The sequence below is a fragment of the Hemiscyllium ocellatum genome, chromosome 3 (assembly GCF_020745735.1).
Source record: "Hemiscyllium ocellatum isolate sHemOce1 chromosome 3, sHemOce1.pat.X.cur, whole genome shotgun sequence".
Lineage (NCBI taxonomy): Eukaryota > Metazoa > Chordata > Chondrichthyes > Orectolobiformes > Hemiscylliidae > Hemiscyllium > Hemiscyllium ocellatum.
This window is the reverse complement of record NC_083403.1, coordinates 30,079,533-30,099,789: the sequence shown is the minus strand read 5'-3', so window position 1 is coordinate 30,099,789 and position 20,257 is coordinate 30,079,533. Positions and strand designations below refer to the sequence as shown.

General features: G+C 40.9%; 1 protein-coding gene across 1 annotated transcript in view; it reads right to left on the bottom strand.

Annotated features, from left to right (window-relative positions):
- ppil6 (peptidylprolyl isomerase (cyclophilin)-like 6) overlaps window positions 1–20,257 on the bottom strand; it is a 43,982-nt gene that overhangs the window by 8,894 nt on the left and 14,831 nt on the right. The window contains exons 2-6 of the mRNA XM_060854574.1: window positions 6,536–6,631; window positions 2,943–3,131; window positions 1,705–1,767; window positions 673–820; window positions 358–414 (exon numbers count right to left, since the gene is read on the bottom strand). Coding sequence (XP_060710557.1) covers window positions 358–414; window positions 673–820; window positions 1,705–1,767; window positions 2,943–3,131; window positions 6,536–6,631 — 553 coding nt within the window. The remainder of the gene's footprint in view (window positions 1–357; window positions 415–672; window positions 821–1,704; window positions 1,768–2,942; window positions 3,132–6,535; window positions 6,632–20,257) is intronic.

Here is a 20,257-nt window from a genome sequence, read left to right as displayed (position 1 = left end):
CAGGGAAAACAGCCCCAGTCTATTTGGCCTGTCCTGTAGCTCAAATCCCTGGCAATATCCTGGTAAATCTTTTCTGAACCCTTTTAAGTTTCACAACATTCTTCTGATAAGAGGGAGACCAGAATTGTACACAATATTCCAAAAGTGGCCTAACTAATGTCCTATACAGCCCGTACTATAAATACTTCTTCCTGAGCAGCGAGAATCCAAAACTCTCACTTATGTGTACTCCATGTAGTGACATATGTCTCCCTGACTGGCAGGGATAGTCATTATACAAACATTATAGATAACATCTCACATCACACTCTGTAATAATGCTTCCACTATAAAACATTTTTGATGTTTTCTTTTTACCTTCAAATGTTTCTCCATAAATAGATATTCCACCATCTCCTCTACCATTAGAAATGTCTATGGTTTTGGGAAGAAAATATCAGAATAGAAGTCAGAATTTATAAACAGAAAAGGACAAAGTTTAAATAATTCTACTTCAAATATTATAATTGTGATTACTGTATGGTACAATTTGCTGCTTTCATATTTCTGGAATTAATTTTACTCATGCCATAGATGAGACATGTGCCATGTGGCTGTTTACAATCCTGGCTACTTTAACATGTGCAGATTTATGGTGCTTGGTGGAAAAAAAGAGTAGCTTTTGGTTCTCACCTCCTCCTTGAATCCAGGTACTCTTCACCAGCCTATGAAATAGACTTCCTTGGTAAGACAGCCGAATGTTTGTAGGTGAGAAACCTACCTCTCCTGTGCAAAGTGCCTCAAAATTTCTGCACGTCTTTGGACAGACATCTGTAAAAAGCTATCAATGTATAATCAATTAGTATCAGTACTTTGTTCACTGACTTTATAACTGCAATTGCGAATATGTTTTTCTCTCTGCAAGAAATAAAGAATTACGTTCACATAATGCATTTCAACACCTCAATATGTCCATTTGAGAAGCCAGACAGAACCTCAATTTCAAAAGCAAAAACAGAAGTTGCTGGAAAAGCTCAGCAGGTCTGGCAGTGTCTGTGAAGAGAACTCAGAGTTAATGTTTTGGGTCCGGTGACCCTTTCTCAGAACCGGAACCAAAACATTAACTCTGATTTCTCTCCACAGATTTTGCCCGAACTGCTGAGCTTTTCCAGCTACTTCTGTTTTTGTTTCTGATTTACAGCATCCGCAGTTGTTGATTTTTTTTCAGAACCTCAATTTAGTGCTTCTTCAGAAAGACAAAATCTCTGACAATGCAGTGTTCCCTCAGTTTTAGCCTCGTTCATTTGCTCAAGTCTCTGAAAGGTGACTTCAAGCCATGATGTTTTGAGTCACATCCAATATCAAGATCTTCATGACCTGAACCATGGAGACCTCGAAACGAGCTGGTTGATATTAAGATAAATGATCACACTGACACAATACTGAGAGCATTACATTTTGACCTGGCATTGCTGCCTTTATTCAGTGACATTTATTGAAATGATTATCTATACACGGGATAGGTTCAAGCTCAGCAGCAATGGTTTCAGGTCAACACCTAATACACTTTGATTGTGAAGGATGACCATCTGATTGTTGCTCTCATTCCTGTGGAACTATACTCTAGGAGGATCAGGACCTTCAGAATACGAGAGATAATGAGGGTAGATGTATGTCTGAAGCTAGGGAGAGGACTAGGTAACAACCTTTCACTACATTCCTTACCTCAAATAATAATCTCCCAATAGGTTTCTGATCAATGGAAATGTCCATGTAAACAAATGTGTGCTGCAGAAAATAGAGACAAAACATTAGACTAGTTAAATTGCCCTATGTTGAAGAAGATAACCAAGAGTTTGGCAAAGAACAATTTGGCCTGTTGTAGAAGTGATCATTATCAGTGAAACATATGGAGAGATAATCTAAAGGATAACTCAAACTGATTGCTGCCACATCAAAGTGTCTACAGCATTAAGATGGATTGAAAACCAGATAAGAAGCTGTTTGTTTGAAGTAACTGAAACAACAAAAAGTGACTGTCATTCTTGCAGCCAAGAATTGGTATAACTAGTAGAATAGAACTGTGTTAGGTTTATCACAGGAGTCACACAGCTCTGAGAAGCCCCCAATACAGGCAGTTGAGGTTTTGAAATGGAAGACATTTCAAGAAAATAGGATTAGGAATGGATAATGAAAAATGCAAATCCTGGAACTCTGGTAGGGAAAGAGGAAATGTATTGGAAAGGCAAACTACATGGACAACATTTGACTGCGATCTCAGTTAACAACCCTAGCATGAAGGTTTAATTTTGTCTTTTAGACGTTAATCGACCCAAATTACACATTCAATAGTTTTTAATTCCATGACCTGGAAGGAATTTAGATGTTTTCATGAAATCATAGGAATAAGAGTAGATCATTCAGCCCCTCAAGCCTGTTCAATGAGATCATGGTTGATCTGTGGTCTAACTCCATATCTCTTAATACATTTGCTTAACAAAATTTATCTCAAATTTAAATTACTAACATATCCTACATCCGCTGCCAATTGTGAAACTGAGTTCCAAACATTAACACCTTTTGTATCAAAGTGCTTCATAACATGTCAGGATCCTGAACAGTCTGGCCCCAATTCTCAGATGATGCTCCTTAGTTCCAGAATCCCCAACTAATGGAAACAGTTTATCTATCTTGTCTTTTCCTGTTAATATCTCAAAGACTTTGATCAGATTACTCCAAACCTTCTAAATTGTAGAGAAAACAGGCCTAAGAGAATGTTAAGGTCTCTCCTGTTGCCTCTCTACTTCTGGGATTTAAACAGCATTCATATTGAGTAGATTTTGGTCCTCTTTTATTTTTATCATTCTGATTTTTTTTCAATCTTCAGCCATGAATGGGATGGCTACTGAGGAGAGGGGTTTGCTCTGTGTGTCCTGGTGGTATAAAGAAAGATTGATATTTACCTGAATGTCCTTTAGGTAATCAGAATAAAACTCTTCAGCTATGGCATCATACAGAGCTTTCGGTCTGAAATCTACGTAGCCAAATTCATTTTCTGTCCACTTGAGGAAATCTTTCTCATCTCCAATAAGCTGGCCATTGATAAAGCACATGACATGGGAGGAGAAGCCCCACATGTCACCCTTGAGCTCCTGTAAAACAAGAACTGCTGTCTTTAAGTTCTGAAAATATGATATACTCATCATTAGATCGGCACCACCTTCATCAACTCTTAATTTGATTACAGATAACCAATTATTCAATGCTTGAATGTGCACTAATGCACATTTCTCTTGTCATTTTGAGTATCAAGTCATCCAATTGAAGCAATGTATAGAGCATAGATTCTCAGAGCAGAGAAGGCCATGCAACCTATTGTATAGTCTCATTCTTCACAGAGTCACTCTACCAGATATCAGTCAGAAACATACTTCTGCTCCCACACTTTTCCTTCCCTTCCCATGAACATGATAGGACCTCCCTTGTCCTCATCTTCCACCACACTAGATTCTGCCCTTCAGTGGACTATCCTTTACTCCAATGTGATGCTATCACTAAAATATCTTCCACTGTCAGATTTCTAAAGCAGAGTCAAAAAGTGTGGCGCTGGAAAAGCACAACTGGTCACGTAGCATCCGAGGAGCAGGAGAGCCAACATGTCAGGCATAAACGCTTCATCAGAAATGGGGGGGAAGAAACCCAGAGGGCTGAAAGATAAATGGGAGTGGGGTGGGGATGGGGGTGGGGAAGGTTGCTTGGAAGACAATAGGTAGATGAAGGTAGGGTTTATGGTGATGTGTCAGAGTGGAGGGTAGAGATTTCTAAAGTAACCAGTCACTGTAACATCCTCGTCCACTCCTCAGTAACCGTCAGTACTACCTCCCTTTCCTACAGCACTGTTCTGTGAAAGCACAGGAGACATACCACCCATCCTTTTATCCTTTTCTCTTCAAGACATCAGGAACTCCCTCCGATGCAGAACCCTGACCTTTTCCTACTTCTTTCAAATTGGTATATTATATTTGCTGCTCACATGGTGGTCTCCTTTGTGGTTTGTTAGATGTCTTATTAATGGCACAACTCACCCATATTTTCTTTTTTCTTGTTAATCTTCTTTTGTATTTTGGTTTCATTACCACTTTATCTGGACTTGAAACATAAAATCTTTATCTTTCAACCTCTCCTGATCTGACCCACTCAGAGAACTCCCCTCTGATTTTCTTGGTCCTTGCTTCCATCCTTGCACTTGCTTAAATCTATTATATTTTAAATTTTCCTATTTAGAAAATTTCACGCAGATGAACAAATATGAATTTGAAAACATTTGTGCATTTACTCCTATTTAATTTTACTATTACAGTTTTTAAAAAAATAATTCATGTAATGTTTGTGCTGCTGGCTAGGCTAGCATTTATTTCCCATCCCTAAAAGAGTCAAGCACATTGCTGAGAGTCTGGAGTCACACATAGGGCACACCAGGTAGGGACAGCAGTTTCCTTCCCTGGAGGACATCAGTGGACCAGGTGTTTTTTTTTTCCGACAATTGACAATCGTTTCATGATCATCATTAGACTCTTAATTGCAGATTTTTCTTAAATTTAAATTCCACCATCTATCATGAACCCAGGTCCCCAGAACATTATCTGGGTCTCTGGATTAATAAACTAGATTTCATACCAGGTCATTTGCCAAGCAGAGAAGTTGGGGAAATTTAAATTTAATTAATTAAGTCTGTACTCGAAAAATATATCAGCAATGATGGCCATGGAATGACTGGACTGTTTCAAAACCCATCCAGTTTTAAATAAAAACTCCATTCTATCCAGGCCTTTAAATATTCTGTAAGATTTAATTAGATCTCCCCTCATCTTTTTAAACTCCATTGAATTCAGATCAAGAATCCTCAATGCTCCTCATATAGCAAGCCCTTCATTCCTGGGATCATTGTTGTAAACATCCTCTGGACCCCCTCCAATGCCAGAACATCCTTCATGATGAAGGGCTTTTGCCTGAAACGTTGACTCTCCTGCACTTCAGATTGTGCCTGACCTGCTGTGCTTTTCTAGCACCACAGTCACAACTCTGATCTCTAGCACCTGCAATCCTCACTTTCACCTGGTTGATTTCAACTATCCTTCCTTAGATACAGGGCCCAAAACTGGTTACAATATTCCAAATGTGGTCTGACCCAGAGCCTTATAGTCTTAGCAGTATATCCCTGCTCTTATATTCTAAGCCTTTTGAAATGAATGCTACATTGCATTTGCTTTCCTGTCAACTGAATTTGAATCTGAAACTTCAGAGACTCCTGAACTAAGACTCTTAAGTCCCTTTGTGCTCCGAAGCCTTTCCCCATTTAGAAAATGGTCTGTGCCTCAATTCTTCCTCACACCTTCCTACATTGTATGCCATCTGCCACTTTCTGCCCAATCTCCTAGCCTGTCCAAGTTATTCTGCAGCCTCTCCGCTTTCTTAACATTACCTACCCCTCCACCTACTTGGTGTCATCTGCAATCTTAGCTACAATTCCCTCAGTTCCTTTATCCAGATCATTAATACATAAAGTGCATAGCTATGGTCCCAACACTCACCCCTGTGAAACTCCACTAGTCACTGGCTGCCATCCTGAAAAAGACCTCTGTATCCCCACTCTCTGCCTTCTGCCAGTCAGTCAATTCTCTACCCATGCCAGTACCTTGCCCTGAACACATTGGTTCTTATCTTATTTAGCAGCCTCCTGTGCGGCACCTTCTCAAAGGCCTTCAGGAAATCCAAATTGATCACATCCACTAACTCTCCTTTGGCTAACTTACCTACTACCTCCTCGAAGAATTTCAACAGATTTTTCAGGCATGAGCTCCTTTTGATGAAGCCATGCTAACTTAGCCCTATCCACATACTTTCAAGTACTCTGCAAACTCATACTTAATAATGGACTTTCAATCTTACCAATGACTGATGTCAGGTTAACCAGCCTCTAGTTTCCTGGCTTCTGTTTCCCTCATTTTCTAGTCCTCTGGGACGCTCCCTGATTCTAATGATTCCTGAAAAATCACCACTAATGCTTCCAAAATCTCCTCAGAACTCTGGAGTGTAATCTATCTGGCCTGGGTGATTTATCCACCTTCAGACCTTTCAGCTTCCCCAGCATCATTATCTTAGTGATGGCCACTACACTCCCCTCTGCCTCTGCCCCCGCACCCCCCAACTCTTGTAGTTTTGGTATGCTTCCACATATTGAAAACTGATGTAAAGTACCTATTCAGTTCCCCTGCCATTTCTTTATTCTCCATTACTGCTTCTCCAGCCTCAATTCTCAGTGGGCCAATGTCCACTGTTGTCCCTTTCTCATCTTTTACATACCTGAAAACAACTTGCAGTTTTCTTTTATACTTTTAGCTAGCTTACCTTCATATTTTAACTTCTGCCCCTATTGCCTTGTTTTTAAAGGCTTCCTAACCCTCTGGCTGCCCACTAATCTTCACCACATTGTATGCCTTATCACACATCACCAACTCTAGAATTCCCTGCTTTCTTGTTGGCTCTAGATAAATACCTTCTTTTTCTGAGTTAAGTACATATCCCAGGCAAATTCCAGAAGTGGGCTTATGACTGGCTCAGCCATATGGGAAGGATATGTCCGTTTCAGCTCCTATAAGAGGAAAAGATTTTCTTAAAATTTGTCTTTTCTATCAGTCTTTCATTCCACAATGAGAAGAGTGCCATATTCTCAGATGTGTATGTTTTAATTAAATTAACTTAAATTAACTTATAGGGAAAAATTGTTTACATTCACAACCTCCTAAGATCAGCTTTGAACTGCCTAGTTGAACTGCTCCTTATGCACCCTCAAATCAAATGAAATAGTTCCTTTCTGTACTTAATAAAAACATTAATCTCCTTAAAGACTTCAATTAGATCGCACCTTATTCTTCTACCTTTAAGAGATTATAAATTTATATTATGCAACCTCTTCTCATAATCTAAATAAAGCAAAAAAAAACTGCAGATGTTGGAAATCTGAGACAAAAACAGAAATTGCAGGAGAAACTCAGCAGATCAGGCAGCATCTACAGAGAGAGAAAAGCAGAGTTAATACTTTGAATCCAGTGATCCTTTGTCAGAACTGATATGTTATAACTTCACACATAAATCATAATTTGTCACTTACCCAAAGTAATTCTGGTTATCCCAGAGCAGAGTGCCAATTATTGTTACACTCTGGTTTGGGAGAAATAACCTTTAGTGTTAAAGTAGACAAAAGTAAGATCGAAGGGCTTACTAAAACAATAAAGTCACAATATTCCACAGTTTTGAACAAACAACTATACTTTACAAGTTAGAACAGCAATACAATCTACAACTTAATCCAAATACCCAGAACTAACATATGGCAAACAGAAATATCTTACTGTGAATGGACACACCACAGTGCACATCAAATATGACCAAGAAAGATGTCACAGATTTCTCAGTAACACCCCTCCAGACATTAATGGCCCAAGGTGTCACCAAATCTTAGTAAACTTCACAAGAGATTACAATTCTTCATTTTTGCTTATCTGGCTTTGAAAGAGTTCTCAAGAGCTATCCATTATTAACCGTCTCAACAAGTATCCCTGCTTCAGTTGATCACCTTCATTTCCTGGGTTCACACTCCCCTGAACTTTAAAAACTGCACTCCATATTTATTCACTGACAATGCCAGCTTTCGTTAATGGCTGTCTCACAGAGTCTCTGACCCAGACTATATACCTCAATTGTGTTTTCAGCAACACAGATCAGCAGTTCGTTTGCACAAGGAGCTCACTCCCTTTTTCCTTAGACATCCCTGGGCCGCAGCTACAGAGAGCAGTTCAACTCTTTTTAATTTTGCACTGGATCCCCAATGACACAGGCTTAATATTTTATTCCTTATTCCTGCTTTATTCCTGATGAAGGGCTTTTGCCCGAAACATCGATTTCACTGCTTCTTGGATGCTGCCTGAACTGCTGTGCTCTTCCTGCACCACTAATCCAGAACTTCATATTGTCTCGCCTGCAGTGAAGCTAAACATCAGCACCTTAACATGAAGAAACCATTTCTCTCTCACTCTCTCTCTGTGTTCCACAGTTCAATGACCTTAGTCCTTGCCTACAATCTTTTGAATTCCTCTTCTATGAGCTATTGAGTGACCCATTAAAAACCTTAGAACAAGCACGGTCTCTATCTGAGGTACAATTGAATGGTGCCACTGAGGAACTCTAAAGCTCAGTTTCAATGTGTCCTGAGTGGGTGGGGGAGGGATGCACAAAACATTATGGTCTTTCAAAGTGAGATCTGACCAGAACGTTTAGAAATAAATGAACCTCTAACCCTTTGTATTTCAGATTCACTGAGATATAATTTGACATTGCATTCTTTTTTTAAGCTACTTTTTGTCATTGTTCAATAACGAATAACAATTTTAGCAGCACGGTGGCTGAGTGGTTAGCACTGCTGCCTCAGTGCCAGGGACCTGGGTTTGATTCCAGCCTCAGGTGACTGTCTGCGTGCAGTTTGGACATCCTCTCCATGTCTGCATGCATTTCCTTTGAGTGCTCAGGTTTCCTCCCACAGTTCTTAGATGTCCAGGCTAGCTGGATTAGCCATAGGAAATGCAGAGTTACAGAGGTGGGATGGGGGATTGGGTGTCTGGTGTGCTCTTTAGAGGGTCAGTATGGACTCAATGGGTAGGATGGCCTGTTTTCCCCATTGTAGGGATTCTATGAATTTTTATACAAGAAGAGCCCTACATCATATGAACATAAAAACAAGAAACAAGAGTAGGCCATTCAGCCTTTTGAGTAAAAAGTGAGGTCTGCAGATGCTGGAGATCAGAGCTGAAAATGTGCTGCTGGTTAAAGCACAGCAGGTCAGGCAGCATCCAAGGAACAGGAAATTCGACGTTTTGGGCCAGAGTCCTTCATCAGGGCTCTGGCCCGAAACGTCGAATTTCCTGTTCCTTGGATTCAGCCTTTTGAGCCAACTTCACCATTTGATGAGATCATGGTTTATCTAATTTTAAATTTAACTCCACATTCCTGCATTTTCTGATCACCTTTCATCGTCTTGATAACCAAGACCTATCTATTTCTGTCCTAAAACTATTTAAGGATTCAATATCCTTTTTCTTTTGAAGGAGAAATTTCCAAAAACTCTGAACCTTCTGAGGAAAAGAAAAGTTTTTCTCAACTCTGTTTTAAATGGGCACCCCCTTATTTTTAAACCCCAGTTCTAGATTCTCCCACAAATGGAAACACCTTTTCCACATCCACCTAGTCAAGTCTCCTCAGGATTTTAGATGTTTCAATTAAGTCATCTCTGACTCCTGTAAACTCCAAAGAATGCAAGTCCAGCCTGTCTGTTCTTTCTTCATTCCAAGTATTAGTCTAGTGAACCATCTCTGAATTACTTATAATACATTAACTTCTTGCTGTATGGTGACCAGTACTACACATCGTACTCTAGATTTGGTCTCACCAATATCCTACACAACTGAACCTCTTTAATGCAATTCCTCTCACAATAAACCAATAAACATTCTATTGGCTTACCTTCTGCTCCTCTACAGTTCCCAGCTACTCATCATTTATCTTGATTCGGACTAGAGTGGATGACCTCACACTTTCCAGAGGTAAAGGACACTATCACTATGCCACAATACCCTCCAACTAGTCTGTCTTCCAACTCTTAACCAATTCCCCACCTATATTAGTAGATGTTCACAATCCCACATCATAAATTTTTAACAGCTTCTTGTATGAAATGCTATTGGATACCTTCCAGAATCTCATACAAATAAATCACTTAATTACTTTAATCACATCCTCAAACATTCATCTTTACAAATCCATGTTAATTGAATTCCATCAGCTCATGTCTAAATGTTCAATCACTCCCTTCCAAACAAAAGCTGCATATAACCACCTCCTACCCGCACTATAATAAATGTTAGAGTAAAAAATGAGGTCTGCAGATGCTGGAGATCACAGCTGCAAATGTGTTGCTGGTCAAAGCACAGCAGGCCAGGCAGCATCTCAGGAATAGAGAATTCGACGTTTCGAGCATAAGCCTTTTGGCTTATGCTCGAAACGTTGAATTCTCTATTCCTGAGATGCTGCCTGGCCTGCTGCGCTTTGACCAGCAACACATTTGCAGCTATAATAAATGTTAGCTTACTGTGATATCTTAGTTACTCTCTACTACTGTTCTTAAACAATGGAGTTACTTTGGCAATTTCCAATCCAGAAGGATTTCTGAATCAAGTGACTTTTGGAAGATAATTTCTACAGCACTTGTAATTTCTCACTTTTTAAATATTCTGAGCTGTGAATTTTATGAACTTGATGTCGCATCTATCTGTAGCTTCCTTATTTTTCCACAGTGTTTTAAAATTTACACTAAAACTAATAAGTTCCTCCTCTTGATTCATTTTCCATTTTTTGAACATTACTATAACCTTAGTTTTCACAGTAGAACAGATTTGATGAAGTTCAGAGCTGGAAAAAGCACACCTAGTCAAGCAGCAACTGAGGAGCGAGAGTTGATGTTTCAGGCTTAACCCTTCATCAGGATTCTCCAGCCACTTTTTATCGCCTCTGACTTCTCCAGCATCTGCACTCCTCACTATCTCAGAGTAAGGACAGAAACTAGTAGAAAGAAAATCTTTAGCAAACCTGTCATTTTGCAATTTTAAATTATAATATTGGGATACAATATAATATCCAATATAATACTGGATCACAATAAACACCAGGAATGAAGTTTTCCACATGTATTTGATATTAGTTAGTCAAATAGCAACATTTACAGCATCTAATGAAGGACAAACATGTGGCAGGTAGGTCAGAGCATGGGTGCTTTGCTGCAGTAGAGGCTGTTGAGAAAGGGACACAATCTAATTCTAAGAAAACATCATTTTTCAGTTGTTTCTACTCAAATGTGGGCATTAGAACTTAGAACGGAAAAATGACACTAGTATGACACACTTTATAGTCAGTAAACTTGACTTAGTCAGAATATCATGGCAATTTTAAATGATCAAATTCCCAATTCAACAAATTTTAGAAACATTGTTGTGAATCATTGTGGGGCATTTTATCATGATAAAGATACAAGGAATCTGAATTGTTTTAATATAAATTTTATTTCTAAAGTTTGAGAATTCACATATCAAAAGTAGTAATTAAGCATTGCCTTTCACAGGTCATTTAAATATGTGAGGTCAGAAATAAGGTTTCAAGGTTGCCAAAGTTCTCTGGCAAGCTGGAAGGTGGTTTGAAGTGTGTCTACTTCAACACCAGGAGCATCTGGAATAAGTTGGATGAACTTGCAGCATGGGTTGGTACCTGAGACTTCGATGTTGTGGCCATTTTGGAGACATGGATAGAGCAGTGACAGGAATGGTTGTTGCAGGTTCCAGGGTTTAGATATTTCAATAAGAACAGGGAAGGTGGTAAAAGAGGGAAAGGTGTGGCATTCTTAGTCAAGGACAGTATTACGGTGGCAGAAAGGATGTTTGAGGACTCGTCTACTGAGATAGTATAGGCTTAGGTTAGAAACAGGAAAGGAGAGGTCATACTATTGGGAGCTTTCTATATGCCACTGAATAGTTCCAGAAATGGAGAGGAAAGGACAGCAAAGATGATTCTGGATAGGAGCGAGATTAACACGGTAATTGTTATGTGGGTTTCAACTTTCCAAATATTGACTGGAAATGTTACAGTTCAAGAACTTCAGACGGGTCAGTTTTTGTCCAATGTGTGCAGGAGGGTTTCCTGACACAGTATGTAGACAGGGCAACAAGAAGCGAGGCCACATTGGATTTGATACTGGGTAATGAACCTGGCCAGGTGTTAGATTTGGAGGTAGGTGAGCATTTTGGTGATAGTAACCACAATTCGGTTATGTTTACTTTAGTGATGGAAAGGGATAGGTATACACCGCAGGGCAAGAGTTATAGCTGGGGGAAAAGGCAATTATGATGCGATTAGGCAAGATTTAGGATGCGGAAGATGAGGAAGGAAACTGCAAGATATAGGCACAATTGAAATGTGGAGCTTATTCAAGTAACAGCTACTGCCTGTCCTTGATAAGTATGTACTTGTCAGGCAGGGAGGAACTGGTCAAGGGAGGAAGCCATGGTTTACTAAAGAAGTTGAATCTCTTGTCAAAGGGAAGAAGGAGGCTTATGTAGGGATGAGACGTGAAGGCTCAGTTTGGGTGCTTGAGAGCTACAAGTTGGCCAGGAAAGACCTAAAAAGAGCCAAGAGGAGGCATGAGAAGTTGTTGGTAGGTAGGATCAAGGAAAACCCCGAAGATGTCTATAGGTATGTCAGAAATAAAAGAATGACTAGAGTAAGATTATGGCCAATCAAGGACAGTAGTGGGAAGTTGTGTGTGGAGTCCGTGGAGATAGGAAAGGCATGAAATGAATATTTTTCATCAGTATCTGCACTGGAAAAAGACAATGTTATTGAGGAGAATACTGAGATACAGGCTACTAGACTAGATAGTATTGAGGTTCACAAGGAGGAGGTGTAAACAATTCTGGAAAGTGTGAAAATAGTTAAGACCCCTGTGCCAGTTGGGATTTATCCTCTGATTCTCTGGGAAGCCAGGGAGGAGACTGAAAAGTCTTTGGCTTTGATCTTTATGTTGTCATTGTCTACAGGAATGGTGCCAGAAGACTGGAGGATAGTAAATATTGTCCCCTTGTTCAAGAAGGGGAGTAGAGACAACTCTGGTAATTATACACCAGTGAGCCTTACTTCGGTTGTGAATAAGTTTTGGAAGGGTTATAAGAGATAGGAATTATAATCATCTATAAAGGAATAATTTGATTGGGGATAGTCAACATGGTTTTGTGAAGGGTAGGTGGTGCCTCACAAACCTTACTGAGTTCTTTGAGAAGGTGACCAAACAGGTGAATGAGGGTAAAGCGGTTGATGTGGTGTATAAGGATTTCAGTAAAGTGTTTGATAAGGTTCCCCATGGTAGGCTATTGCAGAAAATACAGAGGCATGGGATTGATGGCGGTTTGGATCAGAAATAAGCTAACTGAAAGAAGACAGAGGGTGGTGGTTAATAGGAAATGTTCACCCCGGAGTTCAGTTACTAGTGGTGTACTGCAAGGATCTGTTTTGGATCCACTGTTATTTGTCATTTTTATAAATGATCTGGATGAGGATGTAGAAGGATGGGTTAGTAAGTTTGTAGATGACACGAAGATCAGTGGAGTTATGGATATTGCCAAAGGATGTTGCAGGTTACAGAAGGACATATATAAGCTGCAGAGCTGGGCTGAGAGGTGGTAAATGGAGTTTAATGGAAAAGTGTGAGGTGATTCACTTTGACGGAGCAACAGGAATACAGAATACTTGGCTGATGGTAAGATTTTTGGAAGTGTAGATGAGCAGAGAGATCTTGATGTCTATGTACATAGATCCCTGAAAGTTGCCACCCAGGTTGATAATGTTGTTAAGAAGGCATACGGTGTGTTAGCATTTATTGGTAGTGGGATTGAGTTTCGGAGCCATGTGGTCATGCTGCAGTTGTACAAAACTCTGGTGTGCTCACACTTGAAGTACTGCGTACAGTTCTGGTCGCCGCATGAAAAGAAGGAAAGTTTGGTAAAGGTTCAGAGGAGATTTACTAGGATGTTGCCTGGTATGGAGGGAAGGTCTTATGAGAAAAGGTTGAGGGACTTGACGCTGTTTTTGTTAGAGAGAATAAGGTTGAGAGGTAACTTAATTGAGACATATAAGATGATCAGAGGGTTCGATAAGGTGGACAGTGAGAGACCTTTTCCTCAGATGGCGATGGCTAGCACGTGGGGACATAGCTTTAAATTGATGGCTGGTAGATATAGGACAGATGTCAGAGGTAGCTTCTTTACTCAGAAAGTAGTAAGGGCATGAAATGCCTTGCCTGCGACAGTAGTAGACGCGCCAACTTTAAGGGCATTTAAATGGTCATTGGATAAATATACAGATGAAAATGGGATAGTGTACGTTAGGTGGGGTTCTGACTGGTTTCACAGGTCGGCGCAACAACAAGAGTCAAAAGGTCTGCGCTGCACTGTAATGTTCTATGGTCTATGTGTACTGATTCCTTGAATTATTCTTGTTTAGCAAAATCTAAGTACGTAATAGCCAGACTTCACAAAACAAACCCTTCAGGGTCAATGTCTAATTAATATGCAGTTATCCATTGTGATAGTAGGAGGAGAACTACAATTTAGCCTGAGTACCCAAGATCAAAGGAGAAAAAATGTTTTCTCTCTAGCTGTTAATATTTAACATATAAAACACTGAATCTCAAAATCTAGATGAAGAATGTAAATCCCTCATGGTATATGTTACCACATTAGCTCTCTGAATCTGCCTCTTTCTTTTAACAATTACCTAACTCACTAGAATATGTGATATTCTTAAGGACAAAAGGTTATCATGGAAGGTCACAGTTACATAGTTCAGCTGGATGCACTGAAGAGAAAAAGGAGGCAAAAGGATAAGGTAAGATTGAGGTCACTTGACACAAGATGGCGAGGATAAACCAGGTATCTCTTATCAAATTATTTTTAATCTTCCTAGGTTCACTTATTTTTTTTCTCTCTAGAAATGCAAACTTGAACCAGTTTCTATGTGTATGACCTTCTGAGGGAATGTATTTAACATTATTATTATTATCGTGTGACATGTTTATGCAACAGGTTCCAAGTTTTTAAATTGTGTGTATCCCTAGTTTTTGAACTAGTTATCAATCTGAACAATTTATTTATTGAGATTTTATCAATTTCCTTTATAATTTTGAATATTTTACGAGATTGCTTTTAGTCCTTTAATGTTTATCAAGATTTAAGTTCTTGAGATGTGGCAACATATATCTGCTGCCCTGTGCAACACCCTTTAAAATCACTAATGCTGTTCCAATGGGATTGTCACTAGTGCCAGGCAGTCAGACTCTAAGCTTTTGTGTGCAAACTCCATCACTATTTTGATTTATACTTCTCTAACACCAGCCTTGCTCTTGGAGTTAAAAATAGTAGCTTAATTCAAAACTATTCAGTAAAAAAAACTCTTTGATCACCTGTACAGCTAATAAGACTGTGTGAAATCTTGAATCTTTGAGGAGTCCCACAACCTCTAAGTGAAAGGGTGGATACATGCTGGATTACTGTCTGTCAACAAATATGCAGTTTCCTGGAAAATGGTCAAGGATTGATATATGGGAACTTTGAGCAAGTCTATAATTAAACAGTTATCATTTGATGAGGACACAACACAATTTTACCGTGTCACCAACACAAAACATTCACAATTAATCATTTGTGATGTCAGAGCAAAAACACCTTGAATCACAGACTTGACACAGCAACCTTTTCCAAACATCCAGGCATCTGATGACTCAGCCAATAACATCAACTTTTTTCCAACTCTTGACAGAAGTCTTTAAACTCAACTTTTAAGTTTAAAGATGTGAACCCAAGTTATAAATGTAGCGTTAGACGTTGCTTAGTCAAACATTGACTCAGAAACACTTGTTTTTAAGAACCTCTTTGCCCTACAGTACTGCTGAATGAAGCAATTACTGTGCTATTTTCTATGTGCCAAAATTATTACTGGCAAAATGTTACATTTGGTGCACACAACATGGTAAATTAAAGATCTTAGGAGTTATGCTGTTAGTCTCATAAATTCCGCCCACTGACATCACAGAGTCATAGAGAGGTACAGCACAGAAACAGACCCTTTGGTCCAAATCATCCATGCCGACCAGATATCCTAAATTCATCTAGTCCGATGTTCCAGCACTTGGCCCATATCCCTCCAAAGCCCTTTTAAATGTTTTAATCGTACCAGCCTCCACTACTTCCTCTGGCAGCTCATTCCATACATGCACTACCCTCCATGAAAAAGTTGCCACTCAGGTCCCTTTCCACTCTTACCCTAAACCTACACCCATTGGAAACGTTAATAGAGTTCTTGCTCATAATCTCAAAAGATGTTGCTGACTGAAAAGTAGATATCAATAATAAGGACATCGAATCACAGAAGTACAGAAGAAGACCCTTGGCCATCATGTCTGCACCAGCTCTTCAAACGAGCATCATTACCTCATGCTAATCTCCTGCTGTTTCCTCCATTTCCTTGCACACTATTTCTATCCAAATAACTAACCAATGCCCTTTTGAATATCACATCAAGGTGGTATAGTCCATACCCTAACTACTCACTGAGTGATAAAGTCTTTGCTCATATCACTCTCGTTCCTTTTGCACATCCCTTTAAACCTGTACCTTATTCTCGCTTTTATTAGCAGGAACAGCTTGTTCTTATCAACTCTATCCAGACCACGCACAAACCTCTATCAAATCACCTCTCAGACATCTTCTCTCTAAGTAATACAGTTCCAACTTCTTCAGTCTATCCTTGTAACTGAACGTTTTTATCCCTGGAACCATTCTTGTAAATCTTCTCTGCACTCTCTCCAATGCATTCATATCCTTCCTATAATAGGATGCCTATAACTGTACACAATAAACCAGCTAGAAGAAAGTAAGGACTGCAGATGTTGGAGATCAGAGTTGAGAGTGTGGTGCTGGAAAAGCACAGCAGGTCAAGTAACATCCGAGGAGCAGGAGAATCGACGTTTCAGACATAAGCGTCAATTCTCCTCCTCCTTGGATGCTGCCTGACCTGCTGTGCTTTTCCAGCACCACACTCTCAATAACAAACCAGCTGAAGTCTAACAATTGTCTTGTACGAGTTCAACATTGCCTCCTTACTCTTGTACCCTATGCCCCTATTAATAAAGCTGATAACAATGTCTGCTCCATCACCAAACCCCAACCACTCAATGCCTGGACGAAGAATGCCTCATCTTCCGCCTTGGGACCCTGCAACCACATGGGATTAATGTGGATTTCACTAGATTCATAATTTCCCCTCCCCCCACCTTATCTCAATCCCAAGCCTCGTACTTGGCACTCCCTCTTGATCTGTCCATCATCTTTCCCATCTATCCATTCCACCCTCCTCTCCAACCGATAACCTTCTCCCCATCTTCATCTACCAATTGCATTTTCAGCTACCTTCCCCCAGCCCCACCCCCTCCCATTTATAAGCATCTGCAGTCCTCACTTCCTCCAGCTTTATTAAACTGCCTTTAGCCTGTTCCAGCATCCAATGAGATCGTGGCTGAGCTGTGGCTTAATTCCACATTCCCCATATCTCATAATACCTTTGCTTAACAAAATGCTATCTATATCAGATTTAAAATTAATAACTGATCCAATATTCACTAAAGTTTGTAAAAGAGAGTTCAAAACATCTACCACCCTTTGTGCACCCTTGAAGTGCTTCCTAACATCTCTTTTGAACCGCATGGCCCTAATTCTTAGACTATGTCCCCTAGTTCTAGAATGCCCAAGCAATGGAAATAGTTCATCTTTATCTACCCTGACTTTACCTGTTAATATCTTGAAGTCTTCAATCAGATCTCTCCTTAACCTTCTAAGTTTTAGAGAAAACAGGCCTAATTTGTATATTCTCTCCTCACACCTTAACCCCTGAAGTTCAGGTAAACCTACATTGTACTCCCTCAGAAGCCAATATATATTTTTTAAGATGTGGTGTCCAGATCTGCTCACTGTGAGGCCCAAATGGAGTCTAACCAGGGTTTTGTATGTTGCAGCATAACTCCTGCAGTTATACTCCAGTCCTCTAGGTATGAAGATCAGCTTTTCACCAGCTTTCTTGATTATTTTCTGCACCTGTTTATGGCATTTTAAACATCCATGTAACCTAAACTCCATATCTGTTTGAACATGCATTGTATTTAACTTCATACCATCTCAAAAGCACAATGATCTATCATGTTAAGGGCAAAATGGATAACCTCACACTTTATTACATTTTTGCCCATTCACCTGGTCTATCAATATCCTTTTGTAATTTTATGCTATTGTCTAAATTGCTAGCTAACTTTGGGTCATCAGCAAATATGGATATATAGTTTCCAAGTTGTTAATAAATATGTGAATAATTGAGACCCTAACACAGATTCCTGTGAGACATTACTGATCACATCCTGTTTGTTTGAGAACCTACCCAATAGTCCTACTTTCTGTCACCTACCACTCAACCAATTTCCCAGCCATGTCAGGAATTTTTTTTTTATTTCAAAAAATATACTTCATTCATAAAATAATTTGATAGTCTGTACAATTGGTCATGCCATACATATGTCAACCTTTGCATACAGAGATCAGAATTTATCATTCATATATACAGGTTTGTATGTTTATCAATCATATATGCATAAATTTAACTGAGGCATCAGCAAAGTCCAAATGACTGCGTGTGCCCCCTGTTCTTCTTTAGGCAGGCAGATGTTACACAGTGGTCTTTCCCCACCGCGCCTTGGCAGCAGCTGCCCCAAGCTTCAACGTGTCCCTCAACACGTAGTTCTGGACCTTGGAATGTGCCAGTCTACAACACTCAGTCGGGGTCAACTCCTTCAGCTGGAAGATCAACAGGTTTCAGACCGCCCAGAGAGCGTCCTTCACTGAGTTAATGATCCTCCAGCCGCAGTTGATGTTTGTCTCGGTGTGTGTCCTGGGGAACAGACCGTAGAGCACGGAGTCCCACGTCACAGCGCTGCTGGACGAACCTCGACAAACACCACTGCATTCCTCTCTGGACTTCTTCTGCATAGGCACATTCCAGAAGGAGGTGTGTGACAGTCTCGTGCCCCCCGTAGCCGCTTCGAGTGCAGTGTGCGGTGCGGCTGAGAGTCCAGGCGTGCATAAAGGATCTCACAGGCAGAGCCCTTCTCACCACCAGCCAAGCCATGTCTTGGTGCTTGTTGGAATGTTCTAGCGATGAGGCATTCTGCCAAATGGCTTTGACAGTCTGCTCAGGAAACTGCTCGATAGGATCCGCCCTCTCCTTTTCCCAAAGGTTCTCAAGGACACTACGTGCTGACCATTTCCTGATGGACCTGTGGTCAAAGGTGTTTTTCTTCATAAACTTCTCCACGAAGGACAGGTGGTACGGAACGGTCCAACTACTCGGAGCGTTCCGTAGCAGCGGGGCCAGGCCCATCCTTCACAATGCCGGGGACAGATAGAACCCCAGTACATATTGACACTTGGTGTTTGCATACCGGGGATCCATGCACAGCTTGATGCAGCCACACACAAAGGTGGCCATCAGGGTGAGGGTGGCATTGGGTGTATTTTTTCCCCTGTTGCCCAGATCTTTATACATCGAGTCCCTTTGGACCCGGTCCATCTTTGATCTCCATATAAATTGGAAGATGGCCCAGGTGACTGCAGCGGCACAGGTTCTGGGAATAGCCCAGACCTGTGCCATGTATAACAGCAATGACAGTGCCTCACACCTGATAACCAGGTTTTTTTCCGTGATGGAGAGCGACCGTAGCTTCCATCTGCCCAGTTTTTACCTCACTTTGCTGATACGCTCCTCCCAAGTCTTGGCACACTCCCCAGCCCTCCAGAACCAAATACCCAGCACCTTCAGGTGGTTGGTCCTGACGGTGAAGGGGATCGAGGATTAGTCGGCCCAGTTCCCGAAGAGCATGGCCTCGATCTTGCCTCAGTTTGCCTTGGCTCATAAGGCCCGTTCGAATTGGTCACATGTGCACATGAGTCTGTGCACAGACAGCGGATCCGAGCAGAAAACGGTGACGTCATCCGTGTACAGGGAGGCCTTGACCTGCAGGCCTCCGCTACCAGGAATAGTCACCCCTCTCAGGCTCGCATCCTTCCCGATGGACTCGGCAAATGGCTCTGTGCAGCACACAAAGAAGGAGAGAGAGGGCAGACCTGCCTGACTCCAGATCTGACTGGGAAGCTATCTGATTCCCACTTCAAGAGGGACTACGTAGGTTGGAGAACCGTGAAGCCCATCTTTGAGTCCCCAGCAGACTGGTGGGAAACAGTAAAAGGGAACATCAAGCGGTTCTTCATCCTCAAAGATGTTCAGGAGGCGAGAGAGAGGCAGGGAAAACTGTCCCAGCTCCAGGAAAGTATGCAGAACCTGCTCCTGCTGCAGAGGATGGGGGTCAATGTCACGTAGGACCTCATGGAGGTGAAGGGTCAGCAAGCCTCACTCTTAGTCTCAGAGGCCTCCAAGATAATCTTCTGGTCCAGGGTCTGCTTGGTGGAGCAGGATGAGACGCGCTCACGTTTCTTCTTCCAGAAGGTGCACAAAGAGAGCTCCGTGCTCA